At 36.9% G+C, this 21,804-nt stretch overlaps 1 protein-coding gene and 1 long non-coding RNA gene across 4 annotated transcripts in view; one reads left to right on the forward strand and one right to left on the reverse strand.

Annotated features, from left to right (window-relative positions):
• LOC127846254 (carnosine synthase 1-like) overlaps positions 1–21,804 on the reverse strand; it is a 112,200-nt gene that overhangs the window by 86,705 nt on the left and 3,691 nt on the right. The window contains exons 2-3 of one of the 2 annotated variants that reach the window (XM_052377427.1): positions 17,175–17,462; positions 57–237 (exon numbers count right to left, since the gene is read on the reverse strand). In XM_052377427.1, coding sequence (XP_052233387.1) covers positions 57–237; positions 17,175–17,462 — 469 coding nt within the window. Of the gene's footprint in view, positions 1–56; positions 238–9,209; positions 9,383–17,174; positions 17,463–21,804 lie in introns of those variants that run through there. The other variant, XM_052377434.1, reaches the window with a different exon arrangement.
• Positions 2,676–12,402, forward strand: LOC127846285 (uncharacterized). Of its 2 annotated transcripts, XR_008033460.1 has the most exons (6): positions 2,676–2,756; positions 3,236–3,336; positions 3,844–4,007; positions 10,635–10,719; positions 11,199–11,299; positions 11,807–12,402. It is a non-coding gene; the product is annotated as an uncharacterized LOC127846285 (long non-coding RNA). The 2 variants fall into 2 exon arrangements; XR_008033459.1 differs by lacking the exons at positions 10,635–10,719; positions 11,199–11,299; positions 11,807–12,402 and adding an exon at positions 9,825–10,475 and having other exon boundaries at positions 3,844–4,836.

A 21,804-nucleotide genomic window follows, 5' to 3' on the forward strand; every position in this document is an offset into this window, starting at 1 on the left:
CACACACCATTATGTTTGCAGTAAAATTCTGGATTCAGTATCAATCTGTTACCTACATTCAAGCAGCATTGCCATGCAATCCTCTGGTGGCGCCAGAAACACCACCACAGCATTCTCTTTATTGTTGGCGCGCCCAGGCATGGCAGTGCGGTCCTCAGTTTCCGGAAATCCTGTCTCATACAGCATAAACTGCAGAGTGTTGTAGAATTCCATTACCTCCTCTTCCGTGTCCTCTGACTGAAATCAAGTATCCAAAACATTTATAGAATCAACTTGCTTTTAAATTGTTTAAGTACTTATATAATAAAATGCTAAGCATAATTGTAAATCAAACATAAAGTTTACCCGCTGTAAGTTAATGCTTCATAGATAGCAAATAATGCATGTAAAATCACTGGATGCAATCATATTGAGCTTTTAAGTATTGGAAAAAACACCAATTATCAAGCAAATGTTGCAGTGATCCATGTGCATCTACAGGTTTATTTTGACATTTGACATTATTCTAAATCTGCAAATTACCTGCAATTTTAATTAACTACAACCAATTCAAACTATAATACAATAAGACCAAAGACCCCAGGTTGCACACCTGAGTGACCTAGCTTTTGTAACCACAGGACCCTATTTTGAATTGACAAAGTTTCATGCAGAAAAGACAATCAATGTGGCCCTCTAGAGTGTTCACAAGCTTTTTTCTTGCAAATTACAAAGTGACCCTGTTTTGAGCCCTTAGAATAATCAAAAGCTTTAACTTTACTTTTACCGTGTTTGAAACACAGCCAGGATATAATTGGGATAAATTTTCTTACCAAAATCAATGACGATTGGACATGAAAAAGCTGGCTCTAGATTGCTCATAGGTAAAATGTTAACCAGGCACCACGCGTAACAGAAGATTAAAAAATATAAAGGGCTATCACATATGAACACCACAAGTGAGTTGCGTTCAGCTGACCTACCAATAGGTACACCACCTTATCCCTGAAAAAACAAAATAGAGCACATTTGGCAAATTTTCACAACAGCGGCCATTCTTTAACTTTCCAACCATTTTCTATTCATGTTGTGGATTAGGGAAACAACTAAGATCGGATGACATGTCTCGATTTTCTTTAAATGTATGGTATTGCAGTTGTTTCTAACCTTAACTATTATTATTTTTTCAAACATTATGAAGTATTCATAAATATAAGCCAATAATTGTGGCTTTTATTGGACATCAATGTGATATTGTGATCTACTTTTTGGCACAAAGTAACCCACATTCGAAATTCATGGCAATATCATTTGAGCAATCATCTAACCAAGTATTATAATCTAATATTCCTTCATGAGGTTTAGGCCCTGATCATGGCCTCTCTAGTGTTTACAAGCTTTTTCTTTCATTTGACATTGTGACTTAGTTTTTGACCACACAAATCCAGGTTTCAAACTGTAGCAAGATATCATCATTGGGATTGTTGTTCTGATCAAGTTTCATGAAGTGGGTAAATAAGTGTTATGTTGAATGTTTCATTTACGCTCTTGACTTCGATTAAAAACAATTGTCCAAGCACACTGCTTAACATAAAACCCTGTTTGAACTACAAATGTGTCAAAAAGACAGATGCATGTCTTTTTTTGCTTAATACAAGCAAAAATCGAATGAAGTACAGATATTAGTATGTATTGGCATTATTGGGAAGTATTCATAGTCAATGTGTATCAGATGTAACATTATATTATTATAGTGATCTACTATGGTTGCAGGTGAATGTTTAAGGATATCAGGGTGCAAGCTCTTTGATCTGTTCCATGGCCTAAATTATTGATACCTCAAAATTAAGTTATATATAAACGTACTGGTACTGCCTTACAGGTTACATTACACTAAATCATTGTGTATCCCTCCGTGGTCCATTCGAAAGTAGTGCCTATTTCTAAAGAGTTCCTTTTCTCTTCTTGAATATAAGCCATTTAACAATGTGAGACATGTCTTTTGTGGTTATTTGTAATATCCTGTATGTGTCTGGAGTACTTTGATGCCTTGGATTGGAAGCTAACTTAAAAGATGAACTTTTGAGGGTGTGTTTTCTATTGTGTGGGGCTTTTGTCGAAATTAGGATTCCGAAACACGTTTTTCTACGGTGGGTTCATTCGACAGCGATTTACTTTCTTAGAAGTTGCGAGACGGTATGTTTTTGATTGCAATTATTGGAAGATGACAGATCCATCTTTAAAATGATACCAGGTTCGGAAAAATTGATACGTCGGAAAGGCAAGAAAAATGCTGTGAAAGTTGTCAGTTTTATAATGGGACCCTATGGGAATCGGAATTAGTGTAATATAACCTTTAAAAAGCACATTTACAGCAATGTCAAGGTCACATGGATTCGTCTGCAAGCGAGACAAGTAGAAAATGAATTTTAATGAATGTTTTGATGATTTGGGTGCTAAAATAGATGAGAGATGTCAATATTTTGGTCCAAATGGATGTTTTAGGTGGTTTTGGACTGTTCCGGATGGATGGGGGACCTGGTATGGACAAGTAAGGGTAACATTTCCAACAAATCTTAAATGTAAATATTATTATGTCCATAGATTAAAGTTTCAGGTGGAGAGCAAGATGAAAAATATGCCAAATTACATGCATGCAACACATTTATGCCATTTTTCTCTTTGTTTGTAGGCCTGACCGTTTGTCCTTGAGCCGTAGATGGTCAACAATCCGCTAGCAGTCTTGCTCTGACTGGTGCACTGGACATGATTTCAATGTGAGTCATCATACTGATTGTTTAATTAACACATGAATTTCAGTTTGTTCGTTAAAGTACTAACTTAGCTGTGTATTTTCAGTGGACGTAGTGGTGCGGTGCAGGTGGTAGACTAGGTATTTCCATATATACACTATGTTTACAGAATTGCGGCCAGTGGAGCAACATAGCTGATGAGTTAATAGCACTAGTTCTTCAGACAAATAACTTTATTTTCAACCTATAAAGCATATTTAGCTGTAGGTGGGGCCATTTAGCTGTAAGATCTGGCTTTTGTTCTGTTAAGCCCTTAGAGTAATGAATTTCAGAGTGAAGACCATAGCGCCTTTTCCTAGGCAAGTATCGGGCAGCTGTATGTCTTTTCAGAAATGCACATGTCTTCTTAAGCATGTCATTGTGTTTGCTTTTAATAAGATAGGCAATAAACTCATAACCTTTAGACAAACGAGCATCTGTAAATTCAGATTTCACTATTTCAGAGTCAGCCAGACCATGATTGAGCTTAAGGATTGTGCTGCGGATGCAGCCTGTGCAGTTCCGGGAGAAAGTCACTGTCTTGGGCAATGCGGTCTGGTATCAGGTAAGCACTATTGAAAGCCTCACACTTTTGGGGGGTCTGAAGCCTTGTGCTGTCAATGCGATCTGGTTCAAGTACAATCAGAATGCATTCTCAAAGCAGTACTTCATCAGATATGGTTATCTCAAGCTTACAGTTCGCGGGCAGATATGACTTCGATTTGTTCTTGCTAGCAGAACCCCTACAGGCCAAACTATGCGTTAAGCACTATTTTCCACAGCAACCCTTGCAGACAGAAAAACAATACTTAAAATTACTTCTGGCATTTAATTTCTAATTTCCTTTATATCTCTTTTGTATGTTTGTTTGCCCTTTTTAACTCTGACATGCCATCTTGCTCACATTGATGGAGCATACCTGTTTTTGTTTAGAGCCAAGTCCCCAGCTGCTCGAGTTTGCCGTGTCAATAATGAGACAGCCATGGCATGATGTCTCCTCTATGTGTTTCCTTATCTCAGTGTTGAACATAATTGCCAGTTTCAGGGGCCTAAACATTTTATTTTATTAAAGGTCTGGATGATCCTTGCCTGACTGCGGGTTTGCGTAGACCTCAATACGACTCTGTGTCCTGAACAGAGGCCGCAGTGGTGCAGCGCTTGTGGACGATCCATCAACATCCTGAAAGGTCAACACTACACCAAGCTGGGAAAATTGATCCTGATAGTCATCCCCAGGTAGTGGAATGAATGTACACTGAACTACAGAGGAATCACACCCAAATGACTTTCCTGCCACGACATTAGTGTGGCCACTCGCGTAGGAATTCCTTAGCAAACATGCTCTTTTGCATGGTGACTGTGGGCATTTTTGCAAAACTTACGCTTTCAACACTGGATTTTACAGAGAATACTTGATAAAATGTCGCTAACAGGACTTATTTATATGAGAGAGACTATCTGGATGCGCATTAAGTGTCACTTTGTGTCGTAAGCTGTTGAAGGAGCGATTTGCGCCTTTTTAAGTGTTAATTTTGGGTAGCCGGCTTGTATCGGCTTGAAAGCTGCAAATTATGCCTCTCATCATAATAGCATTAATTTTTGTAATTGCAATGTGTATGTTTAGATTGTAAGTGAAGCTTTTAATAATAATTTTCTTAAAAAACATGATTTTATATGCCTTCAGTGAGTTTTTTATGGAAAAAAGTGCTTAAAATTAAAAAAAAGTCTCCTATTTCATCAAGAAAAGTACACTGATTCACAATCAATACATTTATTTGGGCCTTTTGCTGATATATTGGTGAATTTCGCATGCAATGATACCAGTTTTTGCCATTAAAGTTACGCGTAACAATAATTGGAGACACAAAATCAGCTGTCGTCACTTAGACTAAAAATCATGCATTCCGACTTGACTGCGGCCAATTTAGTCACCGCTTTAAATGGCCATTTTAAGGCCTTTACCCCCATCCGAATGCACTGAAATTGCATATTCATTGTGGAAATAGTTGAAATCTCATGTGGAGAAAGTTTGAAAAAGATAGGACAAAGTTGAGTTCCCTTAAAGGTTACATTACACTAAATCATTGTGTATCCTGTGGTCCATTCGAAAGTAGTGCCTATTTCTAAAGAGTTCCTTTTCTCTTCTTGAATATAAGCCATTTAACAATGTGAGACATGTCTTTTGTGGTTATTTGTAATATCCTGTATGTGTCTGGAGTACTTTGATGCCTTGGATTGGAAGCTAACTTAAAAGATGAACTTTTGAGGGTGTGTTTTCTATTGTGTGGGGCTTTTGTCGAAATTAGGATTCCGAAACACGTTTTTCTACGGTGGGTTCATTCGACAGCGATTTACTTTCTTAGAAGTTGCGAGACGGTATGTTTTTGATTGCAATTATTGGAAGATGACAGATCCATCTTTAAAATGATACCAGGTTCGGAAAAATTGATACGTCGGAAAGGCAAGAAAAATGCTGTGAAAGTTGTCAGTTTTATAATGGGACCCTATGGGAATCGGAATTAGTGTAATATAACCTACAACACTGTAAGTAAATAAAATTATAAGAATAACCATATTATAACAAGAGATGTGTTCATCAGAAACACAATGTCCCCTATTGCGCCGCTTTGATGTTTTTTTTTTACCTTTTACCTTGAAGGATGACCTTGACCTTGAACTTCCAACACTCAAAATGTGCAGCTTTATGAGAACGCCGCTTTGAAATATTTATTTTTTTTACCTTTGACCTTGAAGGATGACCTTGACCTTGAAGGATGACCTTGACCTTGAACTTCCACCACTCAAAATGTGCAGCTTCATGATAACACCGCTTTGAATTATTTATTTTTTTACCTTTGACCTTGAAGGATGACCTTGACCTTGAAGGATGACCTTGAACTTCCACCACTCAAAATGTGCAGCTTCATGATAACGCTGCTTTGATTTATTTTTTTACCTTTGACCTTGAAGGATGACCTTGACCTTGAACTTCCACCACTCAAAATGTGCAGCTTCATGAGAACGCCGCTTTGAATTTTTTAAAAATATTTTTTTTTACCTTGAAGGATGACATTGACCTTGAACTTCACCACTCAAAATGTGCAGCTTCATGAGATACACATGCATGCCAAATATCAAGTTGCTATCTTCAACATTAAAAAAAGTGTTTGTCAGAAACACTATGTCCAATTCTGCGCCGCTTTGAATTTTTTTTTGTTTAGTTTGACCTTTGACCTTGACGGATGACCTTGACCTTTCACCACTCAAAATGTGCGGCTCCATGAGATACACATGCACGCCAAATATCAAGTTGGTATCTTCAATATTGCCAAAGTATTCATAAAATGAGCGATTTTGGCCACATATACTTGACCTCTGACCTTGAAGGATGACCTTGACCTTTCACCACTCAAAATGTGCGGCTCCATGAGATACACATGCATGCAAAATATCAAGTTGGTATCTTTAATATTGCCAAAGTATTCATAAAATTAGCGATTTTGGCCACATATATTTGACCTCTGACCTTGACCTTTCACCACTCAAAATGTGCGACTCCATGAGATACACGTGCATGCCAAATATCAAGTTGCTATCTTCAATATTGCAAAAGTATTCATAAAATGAGCGATTTTGGCCACATATATCTGACCTCTGACCTTGAAGGATGACCTTGACCTTTCACCACTCAAAATGTGCAGCTCCATGAGATACACATGCATGCCAAATATCAAGTTGCTATGTTGAATATTGAAAAAGTTATTGCAAATGTTAAATTTGGAGCAAACAGACCAACAGACCAACGTACAGACCAACAGACAGGGCAAAAACAATATGTCCCCCACTATAGTGGGTGGGGGACATAAAAAAATGCACTTGCAAACAAAAGTATTATATGTTTATTGAAGGATTCATTATTATTTGATGTAGGTAGTGACATTTGCTGAGATGCTGACATGCTATTTTATCTGGCAATGTACACCTGAAGGTATGGAATGGCTATTTTAACTAGCAATGTACACCTGAAGGTATGGAATGGCTATTTTAACTGGTAATGTACACCTGAAGGTATGGAATGGCTATTTTAACTGGCAATGTACACCTGAAGGTATGGAATGTAGTAAGTTGCACAAGGTAGGGACTCTTAGTCTGTTAAATATGTAAGGAGGCCTTGGACTTTTTAAAGGCCAATAATGTCCCTTCCAGAGACTGGCAATGAAGGCAAAGTTCCAAAGAATATGATATGTGGATATCTACATAATGAAAGCTTTGATTTTCAAATGGTTACCTAAGGAGTCCCACATTATAACAATTGCTTAAAATGAATGATATTACAGAATGAATCATAAGAACGAAATAATGTGTTTTCCCATTGCATCTACACTAATTTAAAACACCACCCATAGAAGAAATGACAAAGTTGAATAGATTTCTGATTGACATGTAGAAAACCAATTCATTTTCTGGGATTATGTCTTAAATGGGGCCAATTTGGGAAGTTTTAGAATGTTGGAAATAAAGGATGGAGTATTGGGAAGCCAGTGGAACGAGAATTCTATGTTATGATAATGGTGCGATATTTAGAGAATACATTGGCGCTGCATTTGGGTTTTATCCCTCAATCCAGAAGGAGTACTGGGTAATAGGCATGTAAATATTATGTTAGTTTCAAACAGTGCCAAGATTATATTAGATATCCTAACCAAGTTTTATGCATAATGGGCAATTAATGTGACCTCTATACTGTTAACAAGTTTGTTTTTTCTACTTTGACCTATTAACCCTGTTGCTAACTAGACAAAGATATCATTTAAGATATAATTTGGACAAATGCTGTGTCATGAAGATTGGGCACAACAGATGATGGATGATGAACAATGGAAAGAACAGGATCACAAAAGCCAACATGAGCTTACAATTTGCATGAGCCTCGCTCTGTGAAAAGGGGGTTTAATGCATGTGTGTAAAGTGTCATCCCAGATAGACTTTGCAGTGTGCACAGGCTTATCAGGGACGACGCTTTCCGCTTTCATGACAAATTTTGTGTAAAGAAAGTCTCTTCTTAGCAAAAATCTAGTTTAGGCAGAAAGTGTTTTCCCTTATTTTAGCCTGTGCGGACTGCACAGGCTAATTTGAGATGACACTTAATGCACACGCATTAAACCCCCTTTCTCAGAGCACAACTCACATCTATTTTGGGTATATTATAACATGCAAGAGTTCCAGCAGATTTTAATTTCTTTTTTTCAACAATTAACAAGATATATCTTTTTTAAAGATATGCTGCATTGGTATTACATGTATTGTTGGTTTAAAAAGATCATCACTACAATCAATAAGATCGAAGACTAATGACTTGTGGGTGGGGTCCTTTTTCTGAATAATTATTAGCCCCATTATTACTTCATAATAAGTTTAAATGAAGGTAGTATACAACCTTTTCAGAGACCCTACTCTAAGACTGTAAACTGTGCATCAAAGGCTAGAATTTATGAATACAAGCTTGGCAATGGTGATGTGGTGTGTCACTCTACTTATAAATCACCTTGTCAACCACACTGCCTGAACCTCCACTGATATTAATTACAAGGAATATCTTTAAAAAAAGACTTTGATTGCATGCATTAGGTTTCAAAACAGACAATGATTATACAGTAGTATAGTTGGACATGAATAAATTTTTTAGTTAACTTTATAAATTTTTGCATACAGTGTTTAATAAGTTAATACCATTTATTATGATTTAAGAAAATTTGCCATGCACTCTTTTAATTGGAAATTATGTGTGGTTAGATATTTAAACCATTTTTATTTTATCATGACACTTACTATTTAGTGTATTTTTTTCTCAGAATACAAAATTTATATTATTTTATATCTTGAAAGAAATACTGTGTTTTCATCATAACGCATATATGGATAGTCCAATCTGTCTTCCCCTAACGATTTACTGACCACTAACACCCTGAAATTGTGCGAGATGTTCTTTTTTTTCATTAAATTGTAACTGGGCCGAACTTTGTGTTTATTTGTCACATGAAAATGTGCAGCTAAGCATATTAAAAAATTTATTTGTAATAAACCAATGACATTTTACACGTCCAGAGACCATCAGGTCTTATGAATGCTGTTATGTTAAGATTGAACATTTCCAAGAAATAAACAAATATCTCCCATCATTCATGTATATGCTATGTTGCACAGCAAAGAAAGTCAGCCAGTTTTTCATAACATAAATTAATGCTCCTCTTAGGTCAATGCAGAACATTTTCTATTGTGCCTAGTAAAGTTATTTTTTGAAAAGGCAAAAATTAAAGGTATTCTTTCCAGCTTATAGGTCTTTTTACTTCTATTGGCCATTGATAAATGTCAATTCAGGCGAAAAGCTTGGTAAAACAGCTATGCAGAAAAATTAAATAATCATGCTTCATAACTGACCTGTTTCCCACTGCGAATTATCATGGGGTCTTCCAAATTGACCTCTGTGTTCCACATCACACACATGCCAGTCTTGCAGTTTTGGTCTGTCTCTAGATTTACTGTTTCATCATTTTCATCAACGTACTCAACTTCCTGGTCATTTGTGTTATTTTTCTCCATGTTTGAGCAACTCATCATGGTTTCAAACTGTAGCAAGATATCATCATTGGGATTGTTGTTCTGATCAAGTTTCATGAAGTGGGTAAATAAGTGTTATGTTGAATGTTTCATTTACGCTCTTGACTTCGATTAAAAACAATTGTCCAAGCACACTGCTTAACATAAAACCCTGTTTGAACTACAAATGTGTCAAAAAGACAGATGCATGTCTTTTTTTGCTTAATACAAGCAAAAATCGAATGAAGTACAGATATTAGTATGTATTGGCATTATTGGGAAGTATTCATAGTCAATGTGTATCAGATGTAACATTATATTATTATAGTGATCTACTATGGTTGCAGGTGAATGTTTAAGGATATCAGGGTGCAAGCTCTTTGATCTGTTCCATGGCCTAAATTATTGATACCTCAAAATTAAGTTATATATAAACGTACTGGTACTGCCTTACAGGTTACATTACACTAAATCATTGTGTATCCCTCCGTGGTCCATTCGAAAGTAGTGCCTATTTCTAAAGAGTTCCTTTTCTCTTCTTGAATATAAGCCATTTAACAATGTGAGACATGTCTTTTGTGGTTATTTGTAATATCCTGTATGTGTCTGGAGTACTTTGATGCCTTGGATTGGAAGCTAACTTAAAAGATGAACTTTTGAGGGTGTGTTTTCTATTGTGTGGGGCTTTTGTCGAAATTAGGATTCCGAAACACGTTTTTCTACGGTGGGTTCATTCGACAGCGATTTACTTTCTTAGAAGTTGCGAGACGGTATGTTTTTGATTGCAATTATTGGAAGATGACAGATCCATCTTTAAAATGATACCAGGTTCGGAAAAATTGATACGTCGGAAAGGCAAGAAAAATGCTGTGAAAGTTGTCAGTTTTATAATGGGACCCTATGGGAATCGGAATTAGTGTAATATAACCTTTAAAAAGCACATTTACAGCAATGTCAAGGTCACATGGATTCGTCTGCAAGCGAGACAAGTAGAAAATGAATTTTAATGAATGTTTTGATGATTTGGGTGCTAAAATAGATGAGAGATGTCAATATTTTGGTCCAAATGGATGTTTTAGGTGGTTTTGGACTGTTCCGGATGGATGGGGGACCTGGTATGGACAAGTAAGGGTAACATTTCCAACAAATCTTAAATGTAAATATTATTATGTCCATAGATTAAAGTTTCAGGTGGAGAGCAAGATGAAAAATATGCCAAATTACATGCATGCAACACATTTATGCCATTTTTCTCTTTGTTTGTAGGCCTGACCGTTTGTCCTTGAGCCGTAGATGGTCAACAATCCGCTAGCAGTCTTGCTCTGACTGGTGCACTGGACATGATTTCAATGTGAGTCATCATACTGATTGTTTAATTAACACATGAATTTCAGTTTGTTCGTTAAAGTACTAACTTAGCTGTGTATTTTCAGTGGACGTAGTGGTGCGGTGCAGGTGGTAGACTAGGTATTTCCATATATACACTATGTTTACAGAATTGCGGCCAGTGGAGCAACATAGCTGATGAGTTAATAGCACTAGTTCTTCAGACAAATAACTTTATTTTCAACCTATAAAGCATATTTAGCTGTAGGTGGGGCCATTTAGCTGTAAGATCTGGCTTTTGTTCTGTTAAGCCCTTAGAGTAATGAATTTCAGAGTGAAGACCATAGCGCCTTTTCCTAGGCAAGTATCGGGCAGCTGTATGTCTTTTCAGAAATGCACATGTCTTCTTAAGCATGTCATTGTGTTTGCTTTTAATAAGATAGGCAATAAACTCATAACCTTTAGACAAACGAGCATCTGTAAATTCAGATTTCACTATTTCAGAGTCAGCCAGACCATGATTGAGCTTAAGGATTGTGCTGCGGATGCAGCCTGTGCAGTTCCGGGAGAAAGTCACTGTCTTGGGCAATGCGGTCTGGTATCAGGTAAGCACTATTGAAAGCCTCACACTTTTGGGGGGTCTGAAGCCTTGTGCTGTCAATGCGATCTGGTTCAAGTACAATCAGAATGCATTCTCAAAGCAGTACTTCATCAGATATGGTTATCTCAAGCTTACAGTTCGCGGGCAGATATGACTTCGATTTGTTCTTGCTAGCAGAACCCCTACAGGCCAAACTATGCGTTAAGCACTATTTTCCACAGCAACCCTTGCAGACAGAAAAACAATACTTAAAATTACTTCTGGCATTTAATTTCTAATTTCCTTTATATCTCTTTTGTATGTTTGTTTGCCCTTTTTAACTCTGACATGCCATCTTGCTCACATTGATGGAGCATACCTGTTTTTGTTTAGAGCCAAGTCCCCAGCTGCTCGAGTTTGCCGTGTCAATAATGAGACAGCCATGGCATGATGTCTCCTCTATGTGTTTCCTTATCTCAGTGTTGAACATAATTGCCAGTTTCAGGGGCCTAAACATTTTATTTTATTAAAGGTCTGGATGATCCTTGCCTGACTGCGGGTTTGCGTAGACCTCAATACGACTCTGTGTCCTGAACAGAGGCCGCAGTGGTGCAGCGCTTGTGGACGATCCATCAACATCCTGAAAGGTCAACACTACACCAAGCTGGGAAAATTGATCCTGATAGTCATCCCCAGGTAGTGGAATGAATGTACACTGAACTACAGAGGAATCACACCCAAATGACTTTCCTGCCACGACATTAGTGTGGCCACTCGCGTAGGAATTCCTTAGCAAACATGCTCTTTTGCATGGTGACTGTGGGCATTTTTGCAAAACTTACGCTTTCAACACTGGATTTTACAGAGAATACTTGATAAAATGTCGCTAACAGGACTTATTTATATGAGAGAGACTATCTGGATGCGCATTAAGTGTCACTTTGTGTCGTAAGCTGTTGAAGGAGCGATTTGCGCCTTTTTAAGTGTTAATTTTGGGTAGCCGGCTTGTATCGGCTTGAAAGCTGCAAATTATGCCTCTCATCATAATAGCATTAATTTTTGTAATTGCAATGTGTATGTTTAGATTGTAAGTGAAGCTTTTAATAATAATTTTCTTAAAAAACATGATTTTATATGCCTTCAGTGAGTTTTTTATGGAAAAAAGTGCTTAAAATTAAAAAAAAGTCTCCTATTTCATCAAGAAAAGTACACTGATTCACAATCAATACATTTATTTGGGCCTTTTGCTGATATATTGGTGAATTTCGCATGCAATGATACCAGTTTTTGCCATTAAAGTTACGCGTAACAATAATTGGAGACACAAAATCAGCTGTCGTCACTTAGACTAAAAATCATGCATTCCGACTTGACTGCGGCCAATTTAGTCACCGCTTTAAATGGCCATTTTAAGGCCTTTACCCCCATCCGAATGCACTGAAATTGCATATTCATTGTGGAAATAGTTGAAATCTCATGTGGAGAAAGTTTGAAAAAGATAGGACAAAGTTGAGTTCCCTTAAAGGTTACATTACACTAAATCATTGTGTATCCTGTGGTCCATTCGAAAGTAGTGCCTATTTCTAAAGAGTTCCTTTTCTCTTCTTGAATATAAGCCATTTAACAATGTGAGACATGTCTTTTGTGGTTATTTGTAATATCCTGTATGTGTCTGGAGTACTTTGATGCCTTGGATTGGAAGCTAACTTAAAAGATGAACTTTTGAGGGTGTGTTTTCTATTGTGTGGGGCTTTTGTCGAAATTAGGATTCCGAAACACGTTTTTCTACGGTGGGTTCATTCGACAGCGATTTACTTTCTTAGAAGTTGCGAGACGGTATGTTTTTGATTGCAATTATTGGAAGATGACAGATCCATCTTTAAAATGATACCAGGTTCGGAAAAATTGATACGTCGGAAAGGCAAGAAAAATGCTGTGAAAGTTGTCAGTTTTATAATGGGACCCTATGGGAATCGGAATTAGTGTAATATAACCTACAACACTGTAAGTAAATAAAATTATAAGAATAACCATATTATAACAAGAGATGTGTTCATCAGAAACACAATGTCCCCTATTGCGCCGCTTTGATGTTTTTTTTTTACCTTTTACCTTGAAGGATGACCTTGACCTTGAACTTCCAACACTCAAAATGTGCAGCTTTATGAGAACGCCGCTTTGAAATATTTATTTTTTTTACCTTTGACCTTGAAGGATGACCTTGACCTTGAAGGATGACCTTGACCTTGAACTTCCACCACTCAAAATGTGCAGCTTCATGATAACACCGCTTTGAATTATTTATTTTTTTTACCTTTGACCTTGAAGGATGACCTTGACCTTGAAGGATGACCTTGAACTTCCACCACTCAAAATGTGCAGCTTCATGATAACGCTGCTTTGATTTATTTTTTTTACCTTTGACCTTGAAGGATGACCTTGACCTTGAACTTCCACCACTCAAAATGTGCAGCTTCATGAGAACGCCGCTTTGAATTTTTTAAAAATATTTTTTTTTACCTTGAAGGATGACATTGACCTTGAACTTCACCACTCAAAATGTGCAGCTTCATGAGATACACATGCATGCCAAATATCAAGTTGCTATCTTCAACATTAAAAAAAGTGTTTGTCAGAAACACTATGTCCAATTCTGCGCCGCTTTGAATTTTTTTTTGTTTAGTTTGACCTTTGACCTTGACGGATGACCTTGACCTTTCACCACTCAAAATGTGCGGCTCCATGAGATACACATGCACGCCAAATATCAAGTTGGTATCTTCAATATTGCCAAAGTATTCATAAAATGAGCGATTTTGGCCACATATACTTGACCTCTGACCTTGAAGGATGACCTTGACCTTTCACCACTCAAAATGTGCGGCTCCATGAGATACACATGCATGCAAAATATCAAGTTGGTATCTTTAATATTGCCAAAGTATTCATAAAATTAGCGATTTTGGCCACATATATTTGACCTCTGACCTTGACCTTTCACCACTCAAAATGTGCGACTCCATGAGATACACGTGCATGCCAAATATCAAGTTGCTATCTTCAATATTGCAAAAGTATTCATAAAATGAGCGATTTTGGCCACATATATCTGACCTCTGACCTTGAAGGATGACCTTGACCTTTCACCACTCAAAATGTGCAGCTCCATGAGATACACATGCATGCCAAATATCAAGTTGCTATGTTGAATATTGAAAAAGTTATTGCAAATGTTAAATTTGGAGCAAACAGACCAACAGACCAACGTACAGACCAACAGACAGGGCAAAAACAATATGTCCCCCACTATAGTGGGTGGGGGACATAAAAAAATGCACTTGCAAACAAAAGTATTATATGTTTATTGAAGGATTCATTATTATTTGATGTAGGTAGTGACATTTGCTGAGATGCTGACATGCTATTTTATCTGGCAATGTACACCTGAAGGTATGGAATGGCTATTTTAACTAGCAATGTACACCTGAAGGTATGGAATGGCTATTTTAACTGGTAATGTACACCTGAAGGTATGGAATGGCTATTTTAACTGGCAATGTACACCTGAAGGTATGGAATGTAGTAAGTTGCACAAGGTAGGGACTCTTAGTCTGTTAAATATGTAAGGAGGCCTTGGACTTTTTAAAGGCCAATAATGTCCCTTCCAGAGACTGGCAATGAAGGCAAAGTTCCAAAGAATATGATATGTGGATATCTACATAATGAAAGCTTTGATTTTCAAATGGTTACCTAAGGAGTCCCACATTATAACAATTGCTTAAAATGAATGATATTACAGAATGAATCATAAGAACGAAATAATGTGTTTTCCCATTGCATCTACACTAATTTAAAACACCACCCATAGAAGAAATGACAAAGTTGAATAGATTTCTGATTGACATGTAGAAAACCAATTCATTTTCTGGGATTATGTCTTAAATGGGGCCAATTTGGGAAGTTTTAGAATGTTGGAAATAAAGGATGGAGTATTGGGAAGCCAGTGGAACGAGAATTCTATGTTATGATAATGGTGCGATATTTAGAGAATACATTGGCGCTGCATTTGGGTTTTATCCCTCAATCCAGAAGGAGTACTGGGTAATAGGCATGTAAATATTATGTTAGTTTCAAACAGTGCCAAGATTATATTAGATATCCTAACCAAGTTTTATGCATAATGGGCAATTAATGTGACCTCTATACTGTTAACAAGTTTGTTTTTTCTACTTTGACCTATTAACCCTGTTGCTAACTAGACAAAGATATCATTTAAGATATAATTTGGACAAATGCTGTGTCATGAAGATTGGGCACAACAGATGATGGATGATGAACAATGGAAAGAACAGGATCACAAAAGCCAACATGAGCTTACAATTTGCATGAGCCTCGCTCTGTGAAAAGGGGGTTTAATGCATGTGTGTAAAGTGTCATCCCAGATAGACTTTGCAGTGTGCACAGGCTTATCAGGGACGACGCTTTCCGCTTTCATGACAAATTTTGTGTAAAGAAAGTCTCTTCTTAGCAAAAATCTAGTTTAGGCAGAAAGTGTTTTCCCTTATTTTAGCCTGTGCGGACTGCACAGGCTAATTTGAGATGACACTTAATGCACACGCATTAAACCCCCTTTCTCAGAGCACAACTCACATCTATTTTGGGTATATTATAACATGCAAGAGTTCCAGCAGATTTTAATTTCTTTTTTTCAACAATTAACAAGATATATCTTTTTTAAAGATATGCTGCATTGGTATTACATGTATTGTTGGTTTAAAAAGATCATCACTACAATCAATAAGATCGAAGACTAATGACTTGTGGGTGGGGTCCTTTTTCTGAATAATTATTAGCCCCATTATTACTTCATAATAAGTTTAAATGAAGGTAGTATACAACCTTTTCAGAGACCCTACTCTAAGACTGTAAACTGTGCATCAAAGGCTAGAATTTATGAATACAAGCTTGGCAATGGTGATGTGGTGTGTCACTCTACTTATAAATCACCTTGTCAACCACACTGCCTGAACCTCCACTGATATTAATTACAAGGAATATCTTTAAAAAAAGACTTTGATTGCATGCATTAGGTTTCAAAACAGACAATGATTATACAGTAGTATAGTTGGACATGAATAAATTTTTTAGTTAACTTTATAAATTTTTGCATACAGTGTTTAATAAGTTAATACCATTTATTATGATTTAAGAAAATTTGCCATGCACTCTTTTAATTGGAAATTATGTGTGGTTAGATATTTAAACCATTTTTATTTTATCATGACACTTACTATTTAGTGTATTTTTTTCTCAGAATACAAAATTTATATTATTTTATATCTTGAAAGAAATACTGTGTTTTCATCATAACGCATATATGGATAGTCCAATCTGTCTTCCCCTAACGATTTACTGACCACTAACACCCTGAAATTGTGCGAGATGTTCTTTTTTTTCATTAAATTGTAACTGGGCCGAACTTTGTGTTTATTTGTCACATGAAAATGTGCAGCTAAGCATATTAAAAAATTTATTTGTAATAAACCAATGACATTTTACACGTCCAGAGACCATCAGGTCTTATGAATGCTGTTATGTTAAGATTGAACATTTCCAAGAAATAAACAAATATCTCCCATCATTCATGTATATGCTATGTTGCACAGCAAAGAAAGTCAGCCAGTTTTTCATAACATAAATTAATGCTCCTCTTAGGTCAATGCAGAACATTTTCTATTGTGCCTAGTAAAGTTATTTTTTGAAAAGGCAAAAATTAAAGGTATTCTTTCCAGCTTATAGGTCTTTTTACTTCTATTGGCCATTGATAAATGTCAATTCAGGCGAAAAGCTTGGTAAAACAGCTATGCAGAAAAATTAAATAATCATGCTTCATAACTGACCTGTTTCCCACTGCGAATTATCATGGGGTCTTCCAAATTGACCTCTGTGTTCCACATCACACACATGCCAGTCTTGCAGTTTTGGTCTGTCTCTAGATTTACTGTTTCATCATTTTCATCAACGTACTCAACTTCCTGGTCATTTGTGTTATTTTTCTCCATGTTTGAGCAACTCATCATGGTTTCATCTACATCTTTCTCATTGTAATCAACATCTTTATCATTGTCTACATCTTTGTCTTTATCCACTGCGTTTTCGTATTTTCCTTTTATGTCCATGTCTTCAACCTTGGAACAGAAAAAAAATAAATTAATGCTGTCACTGTGAGTGCCGAATACTCTTGAAGTATTGTTTTGTTTCAAAAGTATGATCTGGACTGACAGTTGTAGTAGGGGAAACAGAGTCTTGTTACATACTGCTACAAGTATTGATTAAAAAGCAAGAATAATAATGTCCTACATTGATACATTAGTTAAGTTAAGCCCAAGTCTCACTATTGCTGGAAGAGTCCCAGTCCATCCCAGTTTGCTAACGACAGTCAACCGGCGAGAACCAGGATGATTCGTCGAAAATTATTAACGTAGTCACACTTTTTTCAGGTGCCATCCCGATTGAAGGCGGTCAAAAACCCGGCAGAGTCCCAGTCAACCCCGGACTAGCTACGGTTTATTCCGGTGAAGCCCTGGCAGAGCCCCGGTTGTCGGCGGTCATGCCCAGGTGGAGCCCCGGTGAAAGCCGGCAGCTTCCCAGCAGAGCCCCAGTCTACCATAACTCCACCGGCACTCACTGGGGCTATACCGCAATTAGACCCTGGCAGAGCTACGGCAAACGCCCCAGTTTAATCGTGGTCATCGCCGGTAATGCCCAAGCAGAGCCCTGGTGAATGCTGGTGGCAGTGCGCTGGTTTACTGATGTACCGAAGCTATACCGGGACTCTGCTGGCATTCACTGGGGCTCCACCTGGGCACCACCGGCAACAACCGGGGCGTTGCTGTAGCTCTGCCGGGGTCTGTATGGGCCAGGGTGAAGCTACAGTGCCATCCGGGTTGTTCTCGGTGCCGTACCTGTTGTTTCCAGTGCCACGCCAGTCATTGCCGGTCCTTCCTGGTGACTCCCAGTTCATCCCGGAGGTATTAAACATTTCAGTACTTACCCGGTGGAGTCTCGATCCTCCACGATGGAGCCCTGGTTTATCCCGGATCATGCACCGGGGCTCCACCGGTATCATAGTGAGACTGGGCCTTTAGTTAAGTTTCATCCTATTTATTTTCGCTCAATTGCATTTAAAGCCTTATGCTTATTAAAGGCTCTCGAGTGCATTTCCTGGGCCTAGAACCAATACTTTGTGTCTTTGAGGAAGATCTTAAGAATGCTCCCACAGTGGGGATTGACCCGTGACCTCCTGGTCCTTAGGGGGACACCATAACTATTACACCACGGCAATCTTTCATTGATACATTAAGATTCATTACAATAACAAGTATGCTTATAGTTTGCACAAAACCCTGATACTTAAATGGCACATTATCAGTTTGCAAGTACACCATCAGACACCTGCCCTGTTATTGACGAATTTCCTTAATGTAAGGAACGACATCACACACTTCATTTCCAGTCCCAATTCTCATTGCAAGATTTTTGTTTTGAAGATTTTGTGAATAATTATTATACAAACTAAGTGATACCATTAATGATGATAGCAATGCCAGGTTTAATGTATGTAAGAACTTTATTTATGTTTAGATTGCAAGTCTAGCAATGGATGGATGTGGATCCAGTCATGACAATCAAACAAGTAAAAGGATCTAGTGAAACATTTTTGTAACACCCACAATGACCTTGCTGATATTTTAGCCATCGATAATTCCATTTCAATACGCTTAAAATGTTATGTCCTTTAAGTTTCATGTCACTCAATGATTTGTTGTCTAGTATGAATTTTTTGTTCAAGACTAGCCCACATTTTATTGGAGATCAATTCTATATTTAAGTTGAATGTCAAAATATATGTAAATCACGCTCAAAGAAACACACAACTATAAATATGAGCCATAAACAAGACTTAAAGGGGCATCATAAGAGGGCCATGATGGCTCTAAAGCGCTCAACTGAGTTCAAACAAAACCAACTGTCAAAACTTCATATAGTTTTTGGACACAAATGAACAAGATTTAAACTCAACCTAGATAGTAATCAGATAACCATGGGAACCAAGTTATATCTAGAATGAGGCCTCTATACTTGTAACAAAGTTTGTGTAAGCTTTGACCTGCACATTCACCTAGTTTTTGTTCGCACATTACCCACTTTCAAACTGGGTCTGGTCATTTTAAAGATAAACACTCTGACTACCAATATGTTTTATCAATATTGTGCCATTCATATGGCATTTTGTGTGTAACAATTGTTAACTTAGGTATGACCTGCTGACCTAGTTTTTAATGCAAGTGATTCTTTACCAGAATTGTCTTAGATAATCCAGGATAAACATTTTACCAATTTTTATCAAAGTTTAGGCATAAATGTGCCTTCAGAGTGGTTACAAGTTTTGTCTGAAATAACTTAATTAAGACATAGTTTATGATTTAAAAGAACAAAGTTCAAATTCAGCCAAGATATTGTAAAGATAAACATTCTACATATAGCAAAGTTTCATAAAAAATGACTTGTAATGAAGTATCATCAGGTATAGTTATTGTTAAAAATCGGATAATACAAACACTGGTATATAAAAAATACCCATTCCACATCTTCTACCTTAAAGAGGAACAGTTACAAAAATGGATCTTATAATTGTGTTTATAATAAGTCTAAAATAATTTGTTGGCTTTTAATAAAAAGCATGATTTTTTTTAATTCAAATATGGCAGAGTAACTTATCCGACATGTTCCTTGCATAGGTTTTGGTACATGACTTTTTTATGACTCCTATGACCAGGAAAAAATACAGAGTATTAAGCACATATTTCGCAATACACAGATTTCTGCACTTTGATGCTAGCAAATTGAAATTATTTGAGCCGTGCTCTGTGAAAAGGGGGTTTAATGCATGTGCGTAAAGTGTAGTCCCAGATTTTCCTAAGCAGCTTATAATCAGGCTAATCAGGGATGACACTTTCCGCTTTTATGATATTTTTTGGATAAAGGAAGTCTCTTTTTAGCAAAAATCTAGTTTAGGCGTAAAGTGTCATCCCTGTTTAAGCCTGTGCAGACTGCACAAGCTAATCTGGGACAACACTTTACACAGATGCATTTAACCCCTTTTTCACAGAGCATGGCCAATTTGTTTTGTTTTTATCACAGCACATTTTCTTCTTTGACCCAACAAAACCCTCATCATTGAGTTCACATCAACACGGTGCCTATACCATGTGACTTTTTAAGATCTGTGTTGAGAGAATAAAGCGCAACCCAGTAAAATTCTTTAATGGCCAGCTATATATATGCATACAGAATATTCGCACATGTTACGCAAAATTTGATTGGCTGACTAACTAGTGGCCACGAGATAGCTAGAATAATCTCCTCTTTTGTTTAATTTTTTTTTTATTTACTGCACCGCTCTTTTTTTTCACTGCACTCCCCTTTTATTTAGTTTTGCACTCTGAGTAACTCGAGGCCACGACAAAGCTAACTGACGTGGCCACGAGATAGTAAGCTGTTGCCAGGAGATAGAAAGAAGAGCAGTGCAATTTAAAAAAAGAGGGAGTGAATGTTGTCACCTCTATGCCATCGTATGAAACCCAATTAAGTAAGCCAGTTTTCTAAATAACTGCTTTGTATAACTCTTTGTTCAATTGACATGTACAGCCATGTCAATCCATATCCACTGCATTGCTTTCCTTTGTCATGTTATTCACTCAAAACAATTATGAAATATTAAGCTGTGCAATACCGCTAAGTTTAACCCAGATAAAACCCACGTATGACTTGAGTTTAACACACTTATTTCAGAAGGGTTACAAGGCATAAATAAGCTATAGTTCACTCTGATGTATACATGCTGTGAAAATGAAAATCCATAACATAGATTCCCAGGTGTGTCACATTTACACTGGATGCATTTAGAGCATATGACACGTCATGATGAAGGTGGTCCTCAGCCAAGTTTGTTCAATTCATGACCTGTGATAAAAAATGACTATGCCCATGGGTAACGATACATTTATAGACATACAAAATAAATAATATAATATATATTAAATAACTAAGTATAGATCTTCTATTAAAGATTAATGTCTTTGAAGTTTATTTAAAGGGGCCTTTTCACAGATTTTGGCTTTTTTTTAACTTATTTATTAAATGCTTTATATTGATAAATGTAAACATTGGATCGTAAAAGCTCCAGTAAAAAATCAAGAAAAAAATTAAAAAAAGGAAAAGAACATTGCCCAGAGCAGGTTTCGAACCAGTGACCCCTAGAGTCCTGCCAGAGTCCTGAAGTAAAAACTCTTAAGCCTACTGAGCTATTCCGCCGAGTACACATTCTTGACGTATTTTATACCTTATATAAGCAATCTTCGTAGTTTCACAAAATTTAACGACAAAAACAGAACTCTCCAAATTATTCAATCGTTTCGCGTTGCAACGCTTTATAATTTTTAGGTTTTAAAATCGTCAAAAGATGCA

Source organism: Dreissena polymorpha, chromosome 1 (assembly GCF_020536995.1).
Source record: "Dreissena polymorpha isolate Duluth1 chromosome 1, UMN_Dpol_1.0, whole genome shotgun sequence".
Taxonomy (NCBI): Eukaryota; Metazoa; Mollusca; class Bivalvia; order Myida; family Dreissenidae; genus Dreissena; species Dreissena polymorpha.